Raw genomic sequence first — 21,934 nt, 5'->3', positions numbered from 1 at the left:
AAACCTGATTCGTGCAAAACAAAGCTAAATCCAAATACAGGACCACAATGAATGTAAAGGAACCCTATTTAAACATGAATGTTTTCAGAACTCTACGAAACTGGTAAAGTGAGCTAACAGTCCTTAGTTCTAGTGGTAAAGCATTCCAAAGTTTTGGACCAAATACAGAGAATCTTCTGTCTCCCCAATTTATACAGAGTGGGGTATAGACAGAAGATGCTTATCGCTAGACCGCAGCTGTCAGGCTGGGATGGATGAATCAAGTCCCTCAAATATTGAGGGGCAATGCCATTTACACATTTAGAAATAAGGCTAGCTGCCTTAAATGTGATGCAATCCTCTACAGACAGCCAATGCAAGTCACGGCGGAATGATGAGACATGAGCAGTTCTGCCCAACTTAAAGATCATCCTGACTGCCGCATTTTGTGCTTTTGGAGTCTTTGGATTTGTTTAGATGGGATTCCTAGCAGCTGACTGATGTAGTAGTCCAGATAGGTGCTGGTCAAAGCACTGACCTCAGACACATAATCTTCTTTAGGAATCTAGGGAAGTGCCTGCCGTAGGAGTCAACACAAAGCACTGCCTGAACCTTTGCTCCCACCTGACCTGCACTGGCAAGATCATCTTGCCAAAGACAGCCCACGCTCTTTACACTGAACATTTTAGAGCCTTTCCCAAAAGGGTTTGGATGGGTTGTTTCTTGGCTACGATCAACGGATGTCTTGGTCCGAACAAAATAAGTTCAGTTTTGGCTGTGTGAAGTTGTAATTGATTTTTGGACATCCATTCGCTTGCTTCCTCCAGACACTGTCCCAGTTTACTAAATGCTTCAGCAAAATTAACAATTCTAATGAAAATCTAGGTGTCGTCCGCGTAGGAATGAAAGTTTAGCCCATGACATCTTAAGACCTCCAAATGAGGCTGAATGTATAGGTAACACAGCAGTGAAATGGATGATCCCTGTGGGGCTCCAAAATACAGCCCGATACTCGGATAAATTCACCTAGTCTCACCTGTTTTGACGGTTGGTCAAAAATGACCTGAAGCAGCCTATAGCATGATCAGAAACCTCCCTCTCATGTCCAATACATCCGTGGTTTTCTTCCATACAGAAGTTTAAAGGGTGAGAAACCTGGGCAAGATTGCGGTGGTCTACCGGCATGAAGTGCCCAAGATATAACATCCCAATTCCTCCCATCCAGGGTTTTGTCCAAACGCTTGACTAATCCTTCAGTCTATGGATGGTATACTGAGGCTCTGAGCATTTTTCAATTGTAGGACCTGCTTCACCTATGCCATCACCTTTCTCATAAAGGTGGCCCCTTGTTCAGTGATCTCTTTAGGGAATCTTACTCTAGAGAAAGAAGGTATCTGATGCTTTAGTGTCTGCTGTGAGGAAGGGAATGCCTCGGGATCGGGTGGAGTAATCTTAGATTACTAGTACAGATTCCCTAGATTAGACGGTTCCAGAGTTCCCATTATATCCATACCAATAGAGGAAAAAGGTATATCAATAATTGGTGCAGGTTGGAGTGGTGCTAGGGAAGGTAAATGGGCACTAGTCTTCTGGCACAAAGCACAGTCAAGGACAGCATTTTTGATGTAGACAATGGGCCAATAAAATCTATCACCTGCCCTTGAGTTTTAGCTGTTCCTAAATGTCTACATGTCAGATGAGAATTGACGATTGATTTCTAGCACCATCTTTGTGACTTTTGGAACTACAATTTGAGATCTAGGTGTCTCCTCTGAACTGGTACCCCCTCTGCGAAGCAGACCTGATTAAAAAAAAAAAAAAAAAAAAAAAAAAAAGGGTCCCTCCTTTCTTCCCCCCCCCCCCCTCTTCCTCTCAGATGCTATGGAGGAATGCTTCAGTGAACATGGGGTCATTGGACAAATGTCTCTCTTTACTAGTCACTGGGTTTATTTTTAAGACCCTAGTGGAGCTTGCAGGTTTTAGTCTGCCTCCCCGAAGCCTTTTTTTCCCCTTTCAGTACTGGTAACTTCTTCCAGTTTGAGGAATAGGGCCTTCTCTAAAATCCCCTGTGCCACTTTCCCATGATGTGGTAGGGATTTTTCCTGTTATTCTGCATTGGGATTGTCACCCCTAAAGTCTGGGTCTATTACGCTGGCCATGACATCCAAGCCAGTCAGGATTTAGAAGCTGACCATATATGCGCCCCTGTTGAAAGGGGGGTGTTTATTAGGACTAGATGAGTAGAAATTGAGATCTGCGTTGTAATAGGTTTACACGGCTACTGGATAAATCAGTCAATGGATTCTTTAGTGGCTACAGATGGGTTGGATTTTAGCTCGCAAAGTTTCTCCTGAGCTCGGATCAACTGAGCTGGATCCCATTCATGACGCACATGTAGAACGAGGAGAAAGACTCGGACAAAAAAGCTTTGATGGTTTGCAAAGGTTTTTATTAAAGTAAAGAGGGTTGGAGAAAGTCCTAGCTCGCCCTAACTTTAAGAGGGGTTTCCCTGCCTCAACGAAAGATGTCTGTCAGAGTCCAAAGTAAAGTTCTTCGTCTGTGTCCAAATCTTAACCTGACCATGCTAAACTCCAGATAAGTGAAAAGGGAAATAGTCTTTTAACTGGTTGTCTGCAGGTTGTCTGCAGCTCTTTTCCAAGTTCCAACATAAAGTTCCAAAAGGTGAAAAAAGAAATGAACAACCAGAGTTTCTCGGGCTCTTTACAGTTCAAGAGAAAACCTTTCTCCCTTTCAAAATGCCAATTTTTTTTTTCTCTCTTCTTTGCTTCAGTTTTCCAACAATACCTAAGGGAATGACTCCCTTCCCCCTGGTTGCAATGATGACAGTAGCACCATTTCCAATAACTAGGGGAATGTCTCACTTCCCTGAGCCACAACGTTCAAATTCCAACTTCCCCCCTGGATTTCACACCCTCCTCTGTCAGACTGTTACTCTTCTCCTTTGGTTCCAAACACTAGTTTTAACATATTTGTGTGCGGGTCCCAGACTCTTGCTATCAGTTTGCTTGGTGTACTCGCCTGCCAGGACTTTAATGCATAACAGTCCCACGCTTTCATATTTTCTTCACTCAACCATTGGGTCCTCAACCCCCTTTCACTTGCTTCATTAAAAATTCACTTGGCGACCCAGCTCCCTTGCTCTGGGTTAACCCAGTTCATGTAATTTTTCTTCATTGGTGTGCGTGTACACCACAAAGCGTCCCAACTCTCCTTTCTGGGCTCACCGGTTTCTCCTGGCTTCTTTGGCTTTATCTGCATTCTGCAGTTCTCCCAGCGGCTCACTTCCTCCTCTTGCAGGTGTCGTGTTGGCTCTCTGGTACCCGTGTGAACCTCTGGCTTCCGAGACTCTCGTGGCGGCGCCCCAGGAGTTTCTTTGCTCCCCGCTGCAACTTGCTGCTTCTCGGTTTCCCGACCTGCTTCGGGAGTAGTGGTTCTCCATGTTTCTTGATGTTTTTTTTTTTTTTTTAAACGTGCTGACACCTATCTGATCCTTCCAACAACTTGAGTCTCTGGCTTCCTGGCTTCAGCGCTCTGCATTGCTCTAGTTCTCGGCTTCGTCTCAATCATTCTACTACAAGGGTATGAAAGAGCCTTGTCAGTCCAGACTGATGGACTGGTTTTATATTACAATATGCCATACATGATTGGGAAATTAAGGGATTGGCGTCCTACCCTGAGTGGAAAGGGGATGCCATGTTCCAGCTAGTGAGTCCATCCCCGTCCCATGATGGTTGTGCCCCCCGCACCATGGTCCATCCTCGGACAGCAACGCCCAGGATCATGATCAGGTACCAGCTGCCTTTCCCTGGCCATATGGGGAGAGTTTCCCCCCGGAGAGGCAGTGATTACCACACTAGATTCATCAATACAGAAGCGGGTGGAATTATTACAAATAATGGACCAACAGATCGATCCAGCCACGGGGCTCACACCATGGGTGTCTCCCATAATGCCGGTTTCAGAGCAGGCCGTTGACGGCACAATACATTTCTGCATAAACATGAGCAGGGCAAATGCGGCAATCCATAGATGTGCGCTGAGAATCATGATTCAATTTTCCTCCATTGCCACTCTTTGATCCATTATACTTTTTCAGCTCTCAGTGGATGGTGCGGTTTCATCTCTGAAGGAGAAAGGAAGACGTCAGAACGGGGCCAGATCACGTGGGCGGTATGAGTAGCATTGCAGCCGCGCAGGGCTTTGCAACACTCTGAATTTACAATAAGTTCTATGGTTAACGCCCTGAAGGAGATACGCTCCGAAACGCATTGGCATTAAAACAACCGTACACAAAATGAAACAAGTCTGCTTCTTATTTAGCAAAACACCCAGCTGTTGATGCTCCTCAAATTCAGGATTATGCTCTTGAAATTTTTCTAAAGTGGCTCTAAATACGATTTTAGATATCCATGAGCGATGAACTCTAAGCTTATTAAACATTAAAACAAACACAATCTAAACAGTGAGCTCCAGAAGAGCTCCAATGGAGAGCGCCAGGCTTAGCTGGATGTGTTCATCCAACTTTTTCTCATAAGGCGGTTTCATCTTTCTCCACTTCCCTTTCAACGATACTTTTCTTTCCTTCTCGTAAACCTTCCCATCCTTGGCTTACTCTGTATCTTTGCTCAGTGCAAAGGGCTCTCCGTTGCCTGGAGCGTCGCTGGCATAGATTTCATGTCCTTCACTTATACTCTAGGATGAGGTAGGTACTACTTCTAAAAAGTCTATTTTTCTGATCTCTTGCACTCTGCTCATCCTGCCGTCTTTTCCAATCCCGTTCTAGTCTATTGTCTTCCCCTCTGCCTGATCACTACCTTCTCTCTACACTTATTCTAAAGGAAATTCTTTGTTCTGCCATCCCTCTTATTTCCCCGCTTTCTTCTTGCTCTGTTTCCCCTTCCCCTCCTACTGTGGTTTTCTTAATTCTAATACTACTTTACTCCTCTCTCGGGGTCATCCCACTGCTTCTCCTAAAGATCCTGTTCCTTCTACTCTTATTTCTAAAAATCTATCCTTCTCTCGGTTATTACATTACTAGTCTTCTCAATATCTCTCTTGCTACTTCTACTTTCCCTCTTCTATTGAAACATGCTATTCTTCCTGTCCTGAAAAAACCTTTCTTGGATCCTGCCATTCCCTCTTAGTGTCAGGAATGGCACTCTGTCAAGAGTGGCAGAGGGCACCCAGGTAGGGTTTGGGTGGCTGTGCTGATGTAAGGTGACAGATGAGCACAGGAAGCTCAACGAGAAAGAAGGTACAAACAAACTGGATTCCTTCTTGGGGTGTATGCAGAAATGGGAAAGAGTGTTCTACGGACCTTTTGGAAACTCCAGCCCTTCTGCACAGATTGGTATAACAGGGGCCCACTCTGTATGCTCATGGCTGGGAACAGCAGTGGGTCTGTACCTGAACCCTAAGGCACGAACAAGGTAACAGTACTTCACAAGACTGAAGCCTGTACGGGTCCAGCAGGAACCAAACAATGACTCGAAGTACGACACTGAAAATGCGACTAGGGAAGGGGCAGTGGTTGCCTGCCGGAAACCAACAGTCAAGCTCTGTACAAAGGATTTACATAAAACACAAGTGAAGACCACAAATATTCAGGGAAAAGGAAGTCGAAGAGAACAAGGTTCAGAACAGGATCCGGAAGAAAGGAAGGGCAGACCCTAGTATCTAACTGTAGGGAATGGTGACTGGAAACTGTACACGGAATAGCAGAACAGTAACTCGGGGCTGGAAAGACAAGAGAAAGCTAGGCGAAGGAAAAGGAAACAGTATAACGGAAATGGATAAGCGAAGGGGAGGACAGAAGACTCAAGGAAGAGAAGGACAGGGATCAAGTACAGGGGGTTGCAAACAAGGAAGAGGGCAAGGGAGCAGTAGCCAGGAAATAGAGGGGGGGGCTGCAAACAAGGAAGCAGAGCTGCAGTAACGGATGGCACAAGGTGCAGACAACCTGTTGTGGACTGCAGAGGACTGTAGTAGGCTGCAAGGCAGAGAGTCCAGAGGAGCCGGACAGAGAGCTGTAGTAGGCTGCAGACAGAGAGCCCAGAGGAGCAGGGCAGCTAGGCAGGGAGCCCAGAGGACCAGAGCTGAAGGCAGTGGAGTGTAGCAGGCTGCAAGGCATAGAGCCCAGAAGAGCCGGCAAAGGGCACTGGATCAGAAGCAGGATAATACGGCAACAGGAACAGCATACGCTTCGTGGCTCAAGGCAAAAAGGTGCTGGGAGAACTCATGCAGGCAGCTGCTTAAATACAGCCCTGCCCTGTACTGAGACAGGATAATTGACTGCACCTGGAGCAGCACACCTGAAGGTAATCTGCCTCCTCCCCCTCTGGTCCTGAGAAGGTGGAAGCAGCACTGGTTGCTAGGGCTTCTGGGGATTGTAGTTCCAATACTGATGAATGGGAATAGCCAGAAATTGATAACTGAAGCAAGGTGCATTATGTACATGTAGTTAGCTGAATTAAATAAGTACCAAAGTCGTGCAAATGGAAATTAAGGACCAAAGTGTTAATAGGGGTTGTTCAAAGAGTATTATGAAGATAAATGAGTTCCAAATAGTCCATGATGGTTGCCAATGTGTGCGCCAGTGGCACAGGCATGACACTTAGGTTCATCCTATTTCCCCCTTCTTCCTTACTTTTCTAAATTATTGAAGTCTCGTTTAACAAAGGAAGAAACCTGGGAGTACTCTATTCTACCTCACTTTCAGTCTGGTTTTCGACCTTCATTCTACGGAAACGGCTCTTCTTTCTCTCTGACTCTCTTCTTTCTGCCTGTTACGCCAAACACTCTTCTCTTCTTGCACGCTTGGACCTATCCGCTGCTTTTGATCCAGTACATCTTCAGTCACTTTCTTCCTTGGGATTCTCTGGTTCTGTAATCGCATGGTTTCAATCTGATCTCTAATCACACCTACTTGGCATCCTGGGCTGGTGTCTGTTCTGATCCTCGTCCTCTAAGGGTCTGTTCTTGGCCCATTTCTTTTCTCTCTATACCTATCCTTTTTATACTGATGACACCAATTTCTATTTTTTTCTTCTTTTACACCTGCTATTCACATGAACCTCTCTGCCTGTCTTTCAGCACTGAAAACCTGGATGTCGGACCACTTTCCTGTCCTAAATCTGTTTAAGACTGAAGTCCTCTTTTCCTGCTAATACTGTTCCCCTTCCTGTCTCTCCTCCCTTTGTCCTGTTTTCCCCTTCGCATCTGCCTTTTTCTGACTTTCCGCAATCTTGGCCTTCATCGATACTAATCTTTCTTTCGCTCATATTTCGATCACATCTCGCTTATGTCGTTTCCATCTTTTTATTCTTTGGAAAGTTAGACCTCTTCTCACTTTCAGTGCCACTAAGCTTCTAATCTCTCCTTTAATCTTTTCCCAATTTAGTCTATTTTTCTGTACTCCTCTTTGATCTTGTCGAGCTCATCCTAGCTCCTCTTCAATTCCTTTCCATATCTTCCTTACCTATTCACAACACTTTCTCCCTCTTTGGCCTCTTTGATGGCTACCCTTTAACTCAACTTAAATTCAATTTTCTCTGCATAGTATTTAAATCCCTTTATGGACTTGCTCCTATATATCTTGCTTCTCGTTTCCTTCTACGTTCCTTCTCGTACTCTTAAGCTCGCAAACTCACTTTCTTTTAACTGTACCTTGTCCATGTGCTTCCTCTTGTTTTTATTCTTTTACTCTAGTCGCTCCTCTTAACTGGAATGCTCTTCCTCTTTGTGGTCTACTCGGTCTTATTCTATTTTCTGTGCCGCTGTAAACTTTTACTTCAACCTTAATTGTACTGTCATTGTAAATGACATTGTGTTTATTGTATTCACTTGCTCATTTCTATTGTACTGTAATCAATAGGAAATACGTAAAAGCCTCCTTCATGGAGCGATTATATTTTCTAAGCTGGTCCTTTAAAAATGCTACCACCAGCTGGAAATGGCCCCCAAGTCAAGTACATCACCACATTTGTAACTCACCTAGGGTTGTGACGATACAAACGTTTGAGCTTTGGAAATTCATACAGTCCTAACATGTCATCTTGGTATTTTGCAAGTCGGTAGAAGAACATGATGCCACCGTCTGCTCAGCTCTGGAAGCACCCATCTGACGCTAAATAAGAATAAGTGTGAGTTCTGCAAGAGGATTCTCAAATTTGTTTGTTTACATATTTTCCCAAACCAGGCATGCGGTCGGAGCCTGACAAAGTGGCATCACTGAACGAAACTGTGATGCTTGAAAATTTCATATTTACGGTCCTAGGACTGGCAAGTTACTGCTTACGGTACTTGCAGGACTATGCCACCATCCATGTTCCTCTAAGGGAACTCGCCAAGCACAACCAGGGATTCAGATGGACGTCAGAGTGCCAAGCAGTGTTTGAAACCTTTTGTCAGAACATCACGAAAGCGGTTTACATGGCGTATTTCAACGCTGACAGAACAGAGATGATTGTTGATGCCAAAACCCCTCAGCCCGAGCTCATAGTGACGTATGCTAGCAGGACCCTGACCCCCACAGCCATTCTTGTATGGGAACAAATTCACTATCGTCACAGACCACAAAGCACTCCCAACTGTATATGGCAATTCAAGGACAGGATGCTCCCAAAAATTGCAAGATGGGGAGAGCTGAGCCTTCAAGATTACAAATTCACCATCATAAATCGCCCTGACAAAGAACAAAACTGCTGTCTCTGCACAGGTTCTGCCAGGTGCCGAATCCTCCATAGCAGATGCCTACATTAATTACATGATCCATCACATGAAGCTGTTCAGTCGTTGATTGGGCGATGCTGAAGAGTGGATGTCAACTGGATCAGCACTAAACCTCACCAGCTGTGTAGTGAAGGGAAAGATGAAACCTGCAAAAATCCTTGCGAAAGAACAGGCGTGGCTGTGCAGGAGGATGTACACAGCCTTGCACTGGTGCAGGAAAAGCTCACCATTGTCATGAAGGGCTGCAAAATGGTGCGCACCAGTTAATTGAGGTAACGGGTAATTGACCTGGCGCACATTGGAAAGAGCCATCGAGCAGTGGTGTTGAAATAAAGTCTGGTCCCTGAGACTGGACTCCAGGGTAGAGGAAACTCTGCCAAGCTGTTCCACTTGTTGCATGGTAGTGCCACCACCTCATACCAGCCCACTGCACATGTCCCAGTTTCTGGAAGTGGTATGGGAAGAACTGGCCGTTGACTACTTCGGACCATTAAGAGATGGAGCATACGTGTTGGTGCTTGGGGGCTCTCATGCCAGATTCCTGGAGGCACAATGGATTCCTCTAAAGCTGCCACATGTGTAATACATGTGCTGGATCATATGCTCACAGCCTATGGGATCCATAAAATCATTAAGTCCAACAATGGCCTGCCCTTCAGTTCGCCCGATTTCATGCAGTTTCAACATTAGGAAGATCACGCCCCTGTGGCCACACACCAATCATGGTGAGTATTAAGAGTCTTGCAAGTCGCCAATGTTACCAACAGCCCATTTGAACAGGTTCTTTATGAATTACAAAGACAACAGACACTCCACAAAGCACCACAGGAGTTTCCGGCTGACCTCCTGTTCGGATGAAAGTGCACACATCTGCCCCCAAGTCTGTATACCCACCCCAGGAGCATGGTAGAGCAGCAGGCCCGGGACAAGGATGGAGAGGAAAAGCAAAGTATGAAAACGAGGTTCGATGTCCGCAGAGGAGCCAGAGGCTGGCCTTCAAGCGGGGGAATCGGGTGGTAGTGCGACAGCCCCGACACAGGAAAGAAGACCCTGCATTTGCGCCTGTGCTCCTGCTAGTGACGGCTGAGTGGAGCCCGTAAAACAATAACGCAAAATGTGTTGCATCAGGAAATATCCAGTGCAGCCCAGTTTCTCAGCCCCCATCTTGGACTGGGTTCCAACACTGTATGCTTATGCATTGTTTTTACTGTTTAATAACGAAAAAGTTACTGTTTAAATGAAATGTTTTCTTTGCTGCCATTTTGTCAGTAGTAAAGATTGAAAGCACAATATGAGCCTCCTTGTCGTGCCATAGAATCACTGGAAAATAAATGTCTGGGCAGGGCGTTTAGGGGCCAAGCTGTTTATCCTGCAACTAGAAATACGTTTGCCATGCTATCATGATGTCCCAAAGACCTAACCGTGTGACTGGGCCACTTATAAAAGACCCATTGTAAAGTAAGGAAATTAATTAACCTTGCAAGGAAAGATCAGTGGTCCGGTTGGCAGTACGCGTAGACTGTGCTGTCAAAGCGACTTGCACTAAATGCACAGCGAACATGTGTGCAGAAAGGCCTGATGCCTGTCATATTTATATTACACTGAAAAGCCGTGCAGGTCTAACTGGGAATGTGAGAGCTTTGAGTGACACTCCACTGATGTTTACACTAGAATCCTGTAATAAACGTTACTTGCGTGACTGCCCGGGCATGCAGTGTTGAAGGGGTGGTGGAAATGGATGGCTTTTAAGGGCAAGCTGTCATTGCATAAGCTCTTCCATGTTTTTCTTCTGTTTTGTCCGAGTGGCTGTGATGCGGCATTTCATCTGAAATTCCTAACGCCCCAATCCTTTCCTTTTAGATTTTATATTCAGAGCTCCAATCAAAATAAGCAAACCAGGAGAGCGGCGAGAGGAATATGAAAGCCAGCTGAAAAAGGTACAGTGCATTTCACTTTTTGGTATGTAGGTTAGGACTGTAGATTTATTTTTTTCCCCTCCATTGTATGGACATTCTTACAGGGTCGGTGCCAGAAAGGGGAATTGAGTGTAGGGCGGCGCCCCCCCCCCCCGCGTTTTTTGAGGCTGGACGCCCCCTGTGTGTAAGAAAGGACAAAATAAATAACAGGCTGCGGCCGAGAAACGAACCCTGGCCGGCAATCGAACTCTGAGGAACTCGAAGTCTCATTTTGACCTCTTACTATACAGCTGTTCTGCTGCAGGTTTTCAGATTTAAGATGCGTGCATTTTATGCTCGGGTAGAATGACATTTGCATATTCCACTTTGACGTCCTGTGAGAACAATTGCCGAAGCTCGCAAGACCCCCTTCGCATCTGTCCCCGCACCCCCCACCGTACTATATATTTTTGGGTTTCGGAAAACATCTATATATTTTGGGACTCAAGCTATCCACGTTACTTTTGGTAGCACACCGCTGCCTTTTTAAAAACTTGGCATGTGCGATGAAGACTTAACACGGATGACTACTATTTGCTCGTGTCATGTGCATGTTTTAGATCTGCTTTGAAGTTTCTAGATATTGAGCTAGATATTGAGGGCGCGGACAGAGCTCCTGCTGAGCGGCCTGCCTTCCTTTTATTAGCTTAATTTGGGCCAGCACTCCCAACCACGAAAACGAGTATTGGGGAAGCCCAGTTGTATTAAGCATACCGGTATTGCTTGTCCAGCATACTGATTCACAATCCGATGTGTTGGGGAGCATTTTCAGTCTCTATGCCAATTCCTTTTAACCTGAAACCACCAGCACTTTTGCTGTATTTTTTTACATTTTTTTTTTAATTTCAAGCTCCGGAATGAGTGGCAATTTTTGCCACACTCATTCATATTTATTTATTTTCCTCCGACTGGGATTTGTATTCTTACTGTTTTATTTGTAACCTCCATATGTGAAGACAGGCATCTGCATCTTACTTTGTGATACACAGCACCCTCTGCATTGCCACTGGGGAGTCTCTTGGACTTCTCTTTTAATGTTTAATTACGTTCTCTTGTGCGATCTACAGTTAAAAACAGTAGTGAGATAACTTTACCTTACTTTCCTTTCTCTTTGTGGGTTCAGCACACACCACCGTATGTGCGGCCCAAGGGGGTTATATTATAACACCTTGGTTTTTAAAAAAAAAATTTTTTCAAGGATTTTATTTTTCGTTCATGCTCGCAAAAACCATCATATTACCAATCTTAGATCTACAATTGTCAATTCAATTTGTACTGGTATATAGTCCAACATCACATTACAGTTTTGGCGAACATGAGGCTTTTTATGCTATAACAAGCACTAAACCGTTCCCTCCCCTTCACCATCCCTAGCCCCAACTTGCACAATTAACATTCTTACCCAACCCCCCTCCATCCCCGTTCTCTTATGGCCTGGATCAAACCTATAGGCTTCCGATGGTTTCATTATGTTTCATTAAGTAGCATAGTTCACTGATTCGGGATTCCCTGCTCCTCGTTTGTTGGCTCTGTTGTATAGCTCTCCAAATTCAGCCTAATGTATTGTGCTTCTGTCTCTGACAAAGTCGAGAAAGGTGTCCCAAATTGCCCGAAATTTCAAATACGTGCCGTCTTTCAGGGCTCCTACCTTTTCCATAGCCATCACATTCCATTTTTATCCACCAGCATGCTACAATAGAACCATTCGTCTTTTTCCAACTTTTTGCTGCCATTAACAAGTGGGTGATGAGCGCTGCGCTGTTGCCTGTTGCCGCATGAATGTCTTTGAACACTGAACCCAAAAGTATCACCTTAGTCGCGGCTGGCAATTGTTTCCCTGTAATTTTTTTATATGCCTGAGAATTTCCTTCCAATCTAGAGCCGCCTTAGGACAGGACCACCACATGTGATATAAATCGCCCTTACTGCTGCAATTCCTCCAGCACATGGGCTGATAGTTGGCATTCATTTTGTGCAATCTACACGGAGTCAAGTACCACCTAAAACATACCTTCTATGCCGCCTCTCTAATGGCTGTAAATTTGGAGGATTTCTGTGTTCTTCTCCATATTTGCCCTCATTCTTCCTCAGTGATGGGTGCCCCCAGATCCCTTGCCCACTTGTCCATGTATGTGAGGGTATCGCTTCCCTGTGCTTTATCCAGTAACCTATACAGTCTGGATACCACCCTTGATTCAATCCCATCTTGTAGTGTCAATTCCAGGCCCACCGGTGTACTAATGGCTTATTTCTTAATAATCTTTTGTGTTATCCAATGTCAGATCTGAATGTATGTGTATCTCTTTCCCCTATGCCACATTTCTGCTTCGTCTTTGAATAGTAATGGGTTTAAGAAGTCCTTTAAATACATTTGCCTTTGTCACCAATTCTCCCAGAAACTGTCCTGTTTGCCCAGGGTAAAATCTTTGTTACGAGCCATTGGGTTAAAGGGGCCCAGGCCTGGGGTATCGTTTCGCCTCTTCAAGGCTCGATTCCCAACCTTTCAGCGTCACCTTGGTCGCCTCTAACAAATTACCCTCATCTAAACACGGACTACATTTTAATAGCTGGTGGCAGTGGTTTCTTTTAGTACCTCTTGGGCAGGTTTCTGGCAGGCTGATTCCTCAGCTGCAGTACAGCACGCATGGGTGACTATTTTCTCAATATGGCCCAGTCTTTTTTTGCAATTTACGTTTCAGTGATTTCTGGGCTTTTCTTCTATCGTTTAGAGCAGATGTGAGTCCTTTGTGAGTTTCCTTTGGCAGGCTTCATCCTTGAAGCCCGCCCAGGCTTCAGTGTGTCTGGGAAGGCAAGAAGTGAGTGGAGCCTGAAACGTTGCTTACCTTTTGTCTGTAGAAATGCCTGACTGAAACCAGTGCTAACTGGGTGGCTGGGTGTCCTCCTGGAGGACCACCTACCCCCAGGGGATTGTCGGCTCTATGGGAACGAATGAATGGGTTCCAGGATATAAGGCGAGTATTTTCGGACTACAGTTGACCACTGGAATGAGGAATCCAAAGCAGAAGACGCCCGCAGCACCTTCCAGGATCGCAGAAGCACCAGTGGTGAAGCCCTGCAGCTTTGCTGACCCAGTTTTCAAATCGACAGGGAAGACCTGCCAAGGACCCCTCCCTTAGGCTGGTGGGACCAACTATCCTCAAGACAAGTTTTGATGCTTTTTTACAAAAGTGCTCCGGTCCTGTCCTGAAGGACAGAATCTCATGTGTGGAGGAAAGCGGACTATGTACTAGGAGTAAGGTAGTCACTACGTTGAGTAACTTTGTTAATTTCTCCTCCGTGAAGGTACTGTAAGCTAAAATGTGGCTATAAATGATCCAGAGTTTGAAGCGTCCCATAGAACAAGCCATTTGAGCCATGATTGTCCTAAACAGGGCTCCCACGGTTTGTGAGCTATAGTTCACTACACAGTTCAGTAAGCTTCATCCACTGTATATGGCTAAAGTGGTGCACCCAGTGAGAGGTTTAGAACAGTTTCACACACCTTGGCTAGAAAGACTTGAGCCCAAGAGCAGTACTTGGAAGTGCAGCCCTAGCTTTGAGCACTATTTATTGCAAGCACGTGTTTACCAAGTTAAGTTCTGGTAAATTCAAATGTTTAAAAAGGACCCTCCAGCTATGGTGGTGGTAGACTACCCAGTCCACAGGTACTAGACTGCTGGAGAAGGAACTTGTGACACAGGCTCTGCTGCTTGAATGGCTTGACGGCCAATACGTCCATGGGGATTGGGACACTTACAAGGATCAAAATTATCTTGGCCACTCTGCTTTGAGTTGTGACACCAGACAGTCTTTGGTGACAATGAGGCTCACTGTAGGCTTTGCTATGAAAGGCTTCCACCAATAGTTAAATTCGGCTAAGGCAGAGATCTGTGGACGGGGTGAAGGCTGAGCAGTTTCATTCCCAGCAGCATGGGCGGTCCCTTTGGACATTGCAAACTAGATTGGACATTGATGTGACCAGCATAGTGATGGCAGGCCCGTAGGAGCAGATTGTTCAAACTTCAAGTCCCTGCACGCCTTTGCTCTTGGGGAGATGGCAGAAGCTTGTAGAGGTTCCAGCAGGGCTCTGGGGATGCCAGCGACTTTTCCAGCAATATGACAGGAAGGGACTTGTGCAAAGTTGTGAATGGTCCATACCAAAGAACTGACTACAAATGCAAAGACTCAGACATTGAAACAGCAATGGACGCAGTCCTTCGGTTCCACTGGTAGAGGGGAGGAAGACATCCAGTACTTTCCAGTTAATTGGAGGGCATAGTTCACTCTGTGGATGGCTTGTCCAATGCAGCAGTTTGCTGGAGTTTCTTTGACTTCAGATACTTGCATCTTATGGTGGTCAATCTGTAATGGCCCTGTGTCTTCTGACTAGAATTTGGGCTGAGGGCTGCCCCATCTCATCAATGGAAGGTACTTGCAACATTGAACTAGTTGGAAGTTGCCCAATTGGAGCTAGCTTACCACCTCCTATTCTGCCCTGCAACAGGACATCTCCTGGCTCAGGATTGCAACCAGACCATCCTAGAACCTGATTTTACCCAGTTCACATACACAACGCACTAGCCATTTTACCACCACAAAGCACTGACCAGAAGTCCAGATCAGTTCTTAGCAGGTGATGGGGACCACACACCCCACTCCCTGACTCCTCCCTGTACACACCCTCGCCCATAAAACAGCGAGGACCCAGTTAAAAATCAGATATGCTCGGAGGACTCAATTTACTTCAATGGAGGAAAGTTAGAAAATATTTGCCTTGCATTGTTGCGGTGGAAAGATGCACTACTATTTGGTAGTGTCAACAAAGATCTGCACAGTGCATATACATGACTTCCAGGGGACCAGTATTTGGTATAACACTAGAGAACTGATCTGCATGCTGCCCCAGACAGAGCCTTTGGGCCTAATTCAGTTAGTTTTCCAATGGGGTTTTGCCATTATAAAACTTTTGTGAATTGGTCCCTTTGTATGGCATACCGCTCAATGGCACCTTCTGTCTTGGAGCAACTGTTGGCTACACCCCCACCTGGAACCGTGACCTTATTTTAAATGACATCCGGGCGAAGTCTGGCAAAGTCACCCCAACCCATCGGCTGTCCACAGCGCCTATGAAATCTCATCTGCCATGATGGGCTGCCTTTCAATTGCCGCTGGTCCTCTTTGCTTGGACATCAGGCCTTTTTCTTTAACCTTTTTTGCCTTGCCCTCTTTGCACCATGCCCAGCGTTCATTAAGGAGCTTCTGCTTTCTCTTAAGCTTATGGTTCAGTATATTAAACTTTTCCTGTCCCCCCACCACCAACCCTCCCTTCCTCCTCTGGCCTACCCCTCTTCATTCTCCTTTCTTCCCCACATAGAACATGAGCCAGCCCATACCCTCACTGTTCTAATCATCCTTATGTAATTCACTCCTATTCTCATAATCCAGACAAGCTATGCTATTGCCCGAGTTTTCTCCATCAGTGTTGCCTTCTGGAAAGTACTTTCTTTATGTAAACAAGCCCCTTCTGTTTTGCAAACCTTTCTACATCCCCTATGCTTGACTGAAACCTGGCTCACCCCTTTGAACTCGCCGATTCCAGCAGCGCTGCTCTTTTTCCCACACTCCTCAACACATGGCTGGAGTTTCGGTACCCTCTTCTGTGCTTACTACAATGCCTGCCCTGCCTAAGCCTTCTTTTTTCTACCATTTGAATATCACTTTGCCTCCTTTTCCTCTCCTTGTTCCCTGGTTTTTCTAAACATTTATCGTCCTCCGACACCACATCTTTTTGCAAAGACCTCCACTCAGTTAAAATTTCTTCTTCCATCTTGAGTCGCCTGATTCTTATTGGTGACTTTATGATCTCCACCTTGCTTCTACTTAATCTAAAAGCCTCTATTCTTGACTCTGATCATCTCCTGTCTATTACTACTCCTTCACAAATCTCTGGCTCTTCGCTTGACTTAATCTGTTCCACTCTGATTCTGAATTGTTTTCCCCTTCCCCCTTCTGACCATTTTCTTTCCCGCTAGTACTCCCGGACCCATTCTCAATGTTTCTACGTCGTGACCTATAGACCTTAAATCCTCCTTACTTTGTTTCTGCTCTTACCTCCCTTGTCCTCTCAATGGACGCCATCTCTTCTCTCTCTCCTGATTCTGCATAATCTGTTCCTTCTTCAGCACTTCTTGATACTCTTCACTCTTTATATCCTCTGCCCCCAAAACCTTTTCAGCTATGGATAAATCCTTCTCTTTGCTTACTCTGCCTCCAATGTAAGGTGGAATGTTGCTGTCGTGAATATGACTCCACTGATCTTGCCTCCTTGTCCTCTTTACACCACTTACGATTCACTCTTGCTATCTGCAGAAGACTACTTCACCAACCTTTTAACAATCGCTTTCCCTGTGACTTGTTTCACAACCTTCAGTATTCACTCTCCTCCTGTTCCTGCCTCTCTCTCCACTCTTACTGCATCCCACTTTGCAAATTTTTTTAGAAAATCTTTGCTCTGCCCTTCTATTTCTCCTTCTTTCCCTCATTTTGCTTTTTCTCCTGCTCCTTCGTTAATATCCTTGTTCTCTCCCCCTCACGGTTTCCTCTCTTCTTGCTAGGTTTAATCCCACTTTAGCACCCTCAGTTCCTTTCCCTTCCTCCCTAGTCCCTGCAACATTTCCCCTTCTCATCCCGTTTATTTCATGGCTCTTTTCAACTCTTCTACTGTATTTCCCTCTTCTTTTAAACTTGCCTCTTTTGGATACTAAGAAAAAACATTCTTCAACCCTTCCTCTCCAGCTAATTTACACCCGATCTCCCTCCTCATTTCTTTCTGGAGCGCTTAGTTTATACCCAGATTTCTCACCATGCTCTCCTCCCTCCATGAACACTGTTACTCTCACCGCTTGATACTACAAACCTTCTTCTCTTGTCCTTTTTGGATCTTTCCACGGCTTCCAACACTGGTTCACACTTCTCCCTCCACAATCTTGGCTTTCAGGGCTCTGTCCTAAAGTGCTTTGCATCTCCTCTTTCAGTTTGCACCTTGGCTTCACCAAATATTCCACTATTTTTTCTTACTTATGGGGTTCCCCAGTGTTCTGTTCTAGGCCCTCTACTCTTCTCCCGGTATGTACTAGTCATCTAGCCTTTAACTTCTTTCTTTGGAGTCCTGCATCTTTATGCAGACGATTCTGAGATCTTTCCTTCGAATGGATTGTCCTCATTTTATGCTCATTTTTTCCAGCGTTGGCTGCTTTGGAACATTTTCTCCGTGTAGGGTGCTGTGTGTGTAGACTGTCCCTTGATGGCCTCCGTCCACTCTTGAGGCTGTCACCCATGGTGTGTATATATAGCACACACCGTGCCAGTTACTTCTGTTTTTCTGCTGGCTTCGTTTCAGATACTCCGCTATTTGTCGAGTCTCGACAGTTATTGTGAAAATGTTGACTACCTCCCCTGTCCCCCATAAAGACTTGGGTTTAAGATGTTAGAGTGCAGGTCGATCACCGACCCTCATTGCGTTGGCCCATGGTGCCTTTGGATAGAGCATAAAACGGCAGACAGTAGTTCCTGTCAATAACGGGAAAGGCACTTGAGGAAAGAAAGGGGGGGGACTCTCTGTGGGTAGGCCCCATCATAAGTCACCTTCGACATCCTAAAAAAAAAAAAAAATCTGAACAAAGTTTGAGGGGAGTCGCTGCCGAAAACGCAGACTACTCGCTCTGAGCGGTTTTCGTCGCTCCTCATCAAGGAAAAGAATGAAGGCAAGTCCCGCTATACGCACACTCGAGTAAATGCAACCCACTAGGGAAATGAGCCAAGAGATGGCTTTGCAAGGTTTACTCGTACAAAATACAAATGCCAGTAAAGAACTCTGCTGCTCGAGAGCGCTCTGGTCTTACATTAGCGAGCATGGGGTGTTAAATACTGGAATCGTCATATACATATAGGATGATTTGGTGCCACTGATTGGAGGCACCCTACACATGGGCCTGCTCCATAGGGGATGCCAGGCAGCAATTGGCTGTGTTTCCCAGTCTACCTTGAGGCACGTGGGTCAGCTGGGCTCATCCTTGCAGTGAAGGTCAGGGCATGCATAAAACGCAATGTATCTTAACTAAACAACGACAGACTATTAATTAATTATGGCAGGCACCTGGGTGGCACAGGAAAGGGGTGCCAGGGAGAGGGGTATAAAATAGTCGTTCTGACCCATACATTCAGGACTTCATTGATACTACAGGTCTTGCACCCAGTGTCCCCGTGCCCCACAGGGAAAGATCTTTTGATTTACCCTTCCCAGTATCTCATGTTACAGACGACATGTATTTCTGCTAGACAAAGTCCTGTGGGCTTCATATCTGTGGTGGACACTTTATGGGGGTTCGGACCAGGGGGCCGGGTGCTTATCAAAGGGCAGAAGGTGTGGGGGTGGGTGATGTGCGGCCAGCTCCAGCCTGACTGGCTGGGGGGTGGTGGGCAGAGGCCCGATGGCAGTTTAGTGGAGAGGAATGGACACAGTGCAGAGCCTGGTGCTGTCTCGCGATCTTTGTTGGGTGCGTTCCTGGAAACGATACTAAATATTCACAACACTTAAGGGACGAGAGGGAAATGGACCTCTGTGTGAACAGGGATCCATCGGAGCTAGCCTGTTGTGTATAAATTGGCTCTGTGACTTGGGAACGTGAGCAGCGTGGGCCTGCGGCCTGTCCTGACATGGAGTGCAGGCATTTCTAGTGCATAGCACCTTCTTATATATGCTACATGGCCTTTTATATGTACCTAGTATGCATGCTTCTCCCCCTTGTAGGTTGCATTGCCTCATATGGGGTTTGCCTTATTTGGAAGCGCCTAGGGGGTGGCATAGGCTCATCTCCATCCCAACATTCCCACCTTTCGTTACTTCTGCAGTAACTAATTCACCCCCCCTCCCCCGGCCCCCCCATATTACCGCTCATTGGCACGTCTTTTTGCTTCCTCCCATTCTGGTGTGACTTTTTATAGGCATCCATGCTCTACAGAAACTTATTAAACGTTCCACATGCTGTGCATACTGTACTCCTACGTCCCGTCCCTTTCCCTCCATACTTATGGGACATCTCTCCGTCCTGTGTGACGGGACTGGAGCACTTTGTAAAAAGTATCCACAATTTTTTTTTTCAAAAATGTGTCCTTCCTCTTTCTGCATGGGGCCTGGCACGTGGCCATAACCCTGCCCACCTTGGCTCTGCCCGCGCATCGCCCATCGGTCCTTTTCTCCGCTCGTTTGGGACTGGACGCACTTGCATCCTCGGACGATTTTCTTCCCTTTTTCCTCTCTGGCTCTCGCTAGCGATCGTGTACTAGTCGTTCAAACTAGACTTTCCAGATTGTTCATTGTATCACCGTCGTTTCGCAAGGGCGGATCCCCATCCTCTTTCTTTAGAGTGCTTGGGTCCGGATCACCGTTGGGACTCCTGTTTTTACTGCAACTCCCTTTCGGTCCGGGCACTTCAACGTCGATTGGGGCGGTGGGAGGAGGTGTTCCGATGAACTCCTTCATATTTTAAGGCGTTCATCGACGAGAAGAAAAATTGCCCGTTAACCTCTTTACTTTTCGGAGCATCCCGGCCGGGGGATACCTTTCCGGGTTCCCCTCGGGCCGGGAGGAGCGTTGATCGCTCTGTCACCGGGGTTCGCCCTGAGGTGCCCGTTGGGCCTAATAATTCTACCGGAGTTTTCTCCGAGGGGCTCCGTAAGGGGCCTGTGGATACCGGAGCACGCTCCGAGGCCCCTCCTGTGGGGGCTGTTTGTAGACCCAGTTCTACTGAATCGTTGGATAGCGGAGCTTGCTCTGAGGCCTATCTGTTGGCTTCCTTCAAAAATAAGACCGGGGTGCGCCCCGAGGCCTTGGCGGGGCTTGCTGTCTCCGAGCGGATGTTTGAGGCCCGCGCGGAGGAGGCTGTTACCGGACATGGGTCCGAGGTCCCTCTTTCAGAGGCTAAAGTTACCAACATTTCTGAGAGGCCTGACAAGGCCTTATCGGTGAAGGCGGTTGCCCACTGTTCCCGCTCTTGTGGTGATACCAGATCTGTTGAGGGGGCAAAGAAGGAAAGTTCTTCTTTTACCGGCAGTGCCAAGGTCCTTCTTGGGAAGGATAATTTGGCAGTTGGTATGTCGCAGAAACATTCCAGGCCTCATAGTACCAGCTCTGCCGAGGTTCCTTATGTCAAGGCTAAAGTAAAGACCCCTGATCCATCGACGGGGACCCCTGCCTCACGTCCTCACGTGCCGCAGCTCCCCTCAGGTGATGACAAAATGGCGCACGTTCCCGCCACGACCGTGGTGGCCATTTTGGGTGCTACCCCCTACAACTACGCCATCGGCCTCAGGTGTAGGGCTTGGTTGCCTCTGCCGCACAATGTTTTGTTGCCTGCGGGGTCGGCACCTTTGATTTATGTGGATACGTCGGTGGAGGGGCCTTTGTGGCACCCTTCCCCCGTTACGTCCCTGGATTTGTCCACCTCATGAAAGGCCTCCTCAGGTTCCGAAACAGTCCCCGGAGGATGCCTTTTTCGGTAAATTTCAAGCACTAATGCGTACCGACCTCATGAGGGAGTATTTCAAAGGGCTTTTTAGGAAGATCTGTCCGACCCGCAACTCTGGCTCCACCCGTTCCTCCGGTGGTTCCGCCGGCGCCTCCCTTGCCTGCGGTGCCTCCCCCGACTCTTTCGCCTTTGCCTCCATTATCCCCTGTGGACAAGGCGGCGCCCGACGCGGCTCAGCAGGATCCTGACCTGTTGGATGATGCGCAGGGCCATCAGGACAACGAGGACCTGCCCCGCTCTATTAGAGCTTTTCATGACCGGGTACTGGACATGATGTGCTTCTTAGATGTTCCGGTGCCCGAGGCACCCGCTCCGCAGGAGGGTGTGCTTTCTGGGGCGTTCAACCCGTCTCCTTTGGAGCATACCGGCCTGTTCTTGCAGAAGGACATTCTGGCCGAGGTACGCAGGGTCTGAGAAAAGCCACACTCTGGACTTTTTGTCAATAAGAAAATTGACGCGAGATACAGGTTGCATTCCGGAAGAGGTGGCCCTGTCTTGTCCGCCCCCCTTGGCCACTTTGCAATCCAGCTCAGACAGGCAACTGAAAGCAAGCGTCCCCAAACAGCACGATCCTCCCCGCAATGAGAGACAATGAAGGACTCTCCCAAAATGGGAATAAGGCCAAGACAGAGTGCGGGTGAGCGTAAATGGGAGTTTATCAAT

At 46.8% G+C, this 21,934-nt stretch overlaps 1 protein-coding gene across 3 annotated transcripts in view; it reads left to right on the top strand.

Moving 5' to 3' along the window:
• The window catches only part of RNF169 (ring finger protein 169), a 361,593-nt gene that overhangs the window by 94,921 nt on the left and 244,738 nt on the right, over window positions 1-21,934 (top strand). For all 3 annotated transcript variants that reach the window (XM_069640161.1, XM_069640160.1, XM_069640162.1), the window contains exon 2: window positions 10,591-10,667. In XM_069640161.1, coding sequence (XP_069496262.1) covers window positions 10,591-10,667 — 77 coding nt within the window. The remainder of the gene's footprint in view (window positions 1-10,590; window positions 10,668-21,934) is intronic.

The sequence above is a fragment of the Ambystoma mexicanum genome, chromosome 7q, assembly GCF_040938575.1.
Source record: "Ambystoma mexicanum isolate Mex_15411 chromosome 7q, UKY_AmexF1_1, whole genome shotgun sequence".
In the NCBI taxonomy this organism is placed as follows: domain Eukaryota; kingdom Metazoa; phylum Chordata; class Amphibia; order Caudata; family Ambystomatidae; genus Ambystoma; species Ambystoma mexicanum.
Note: the sequence above shows the minus strand (reverse complement) of the source record. Positions and strands in the feature narration are given on the sequence as shown.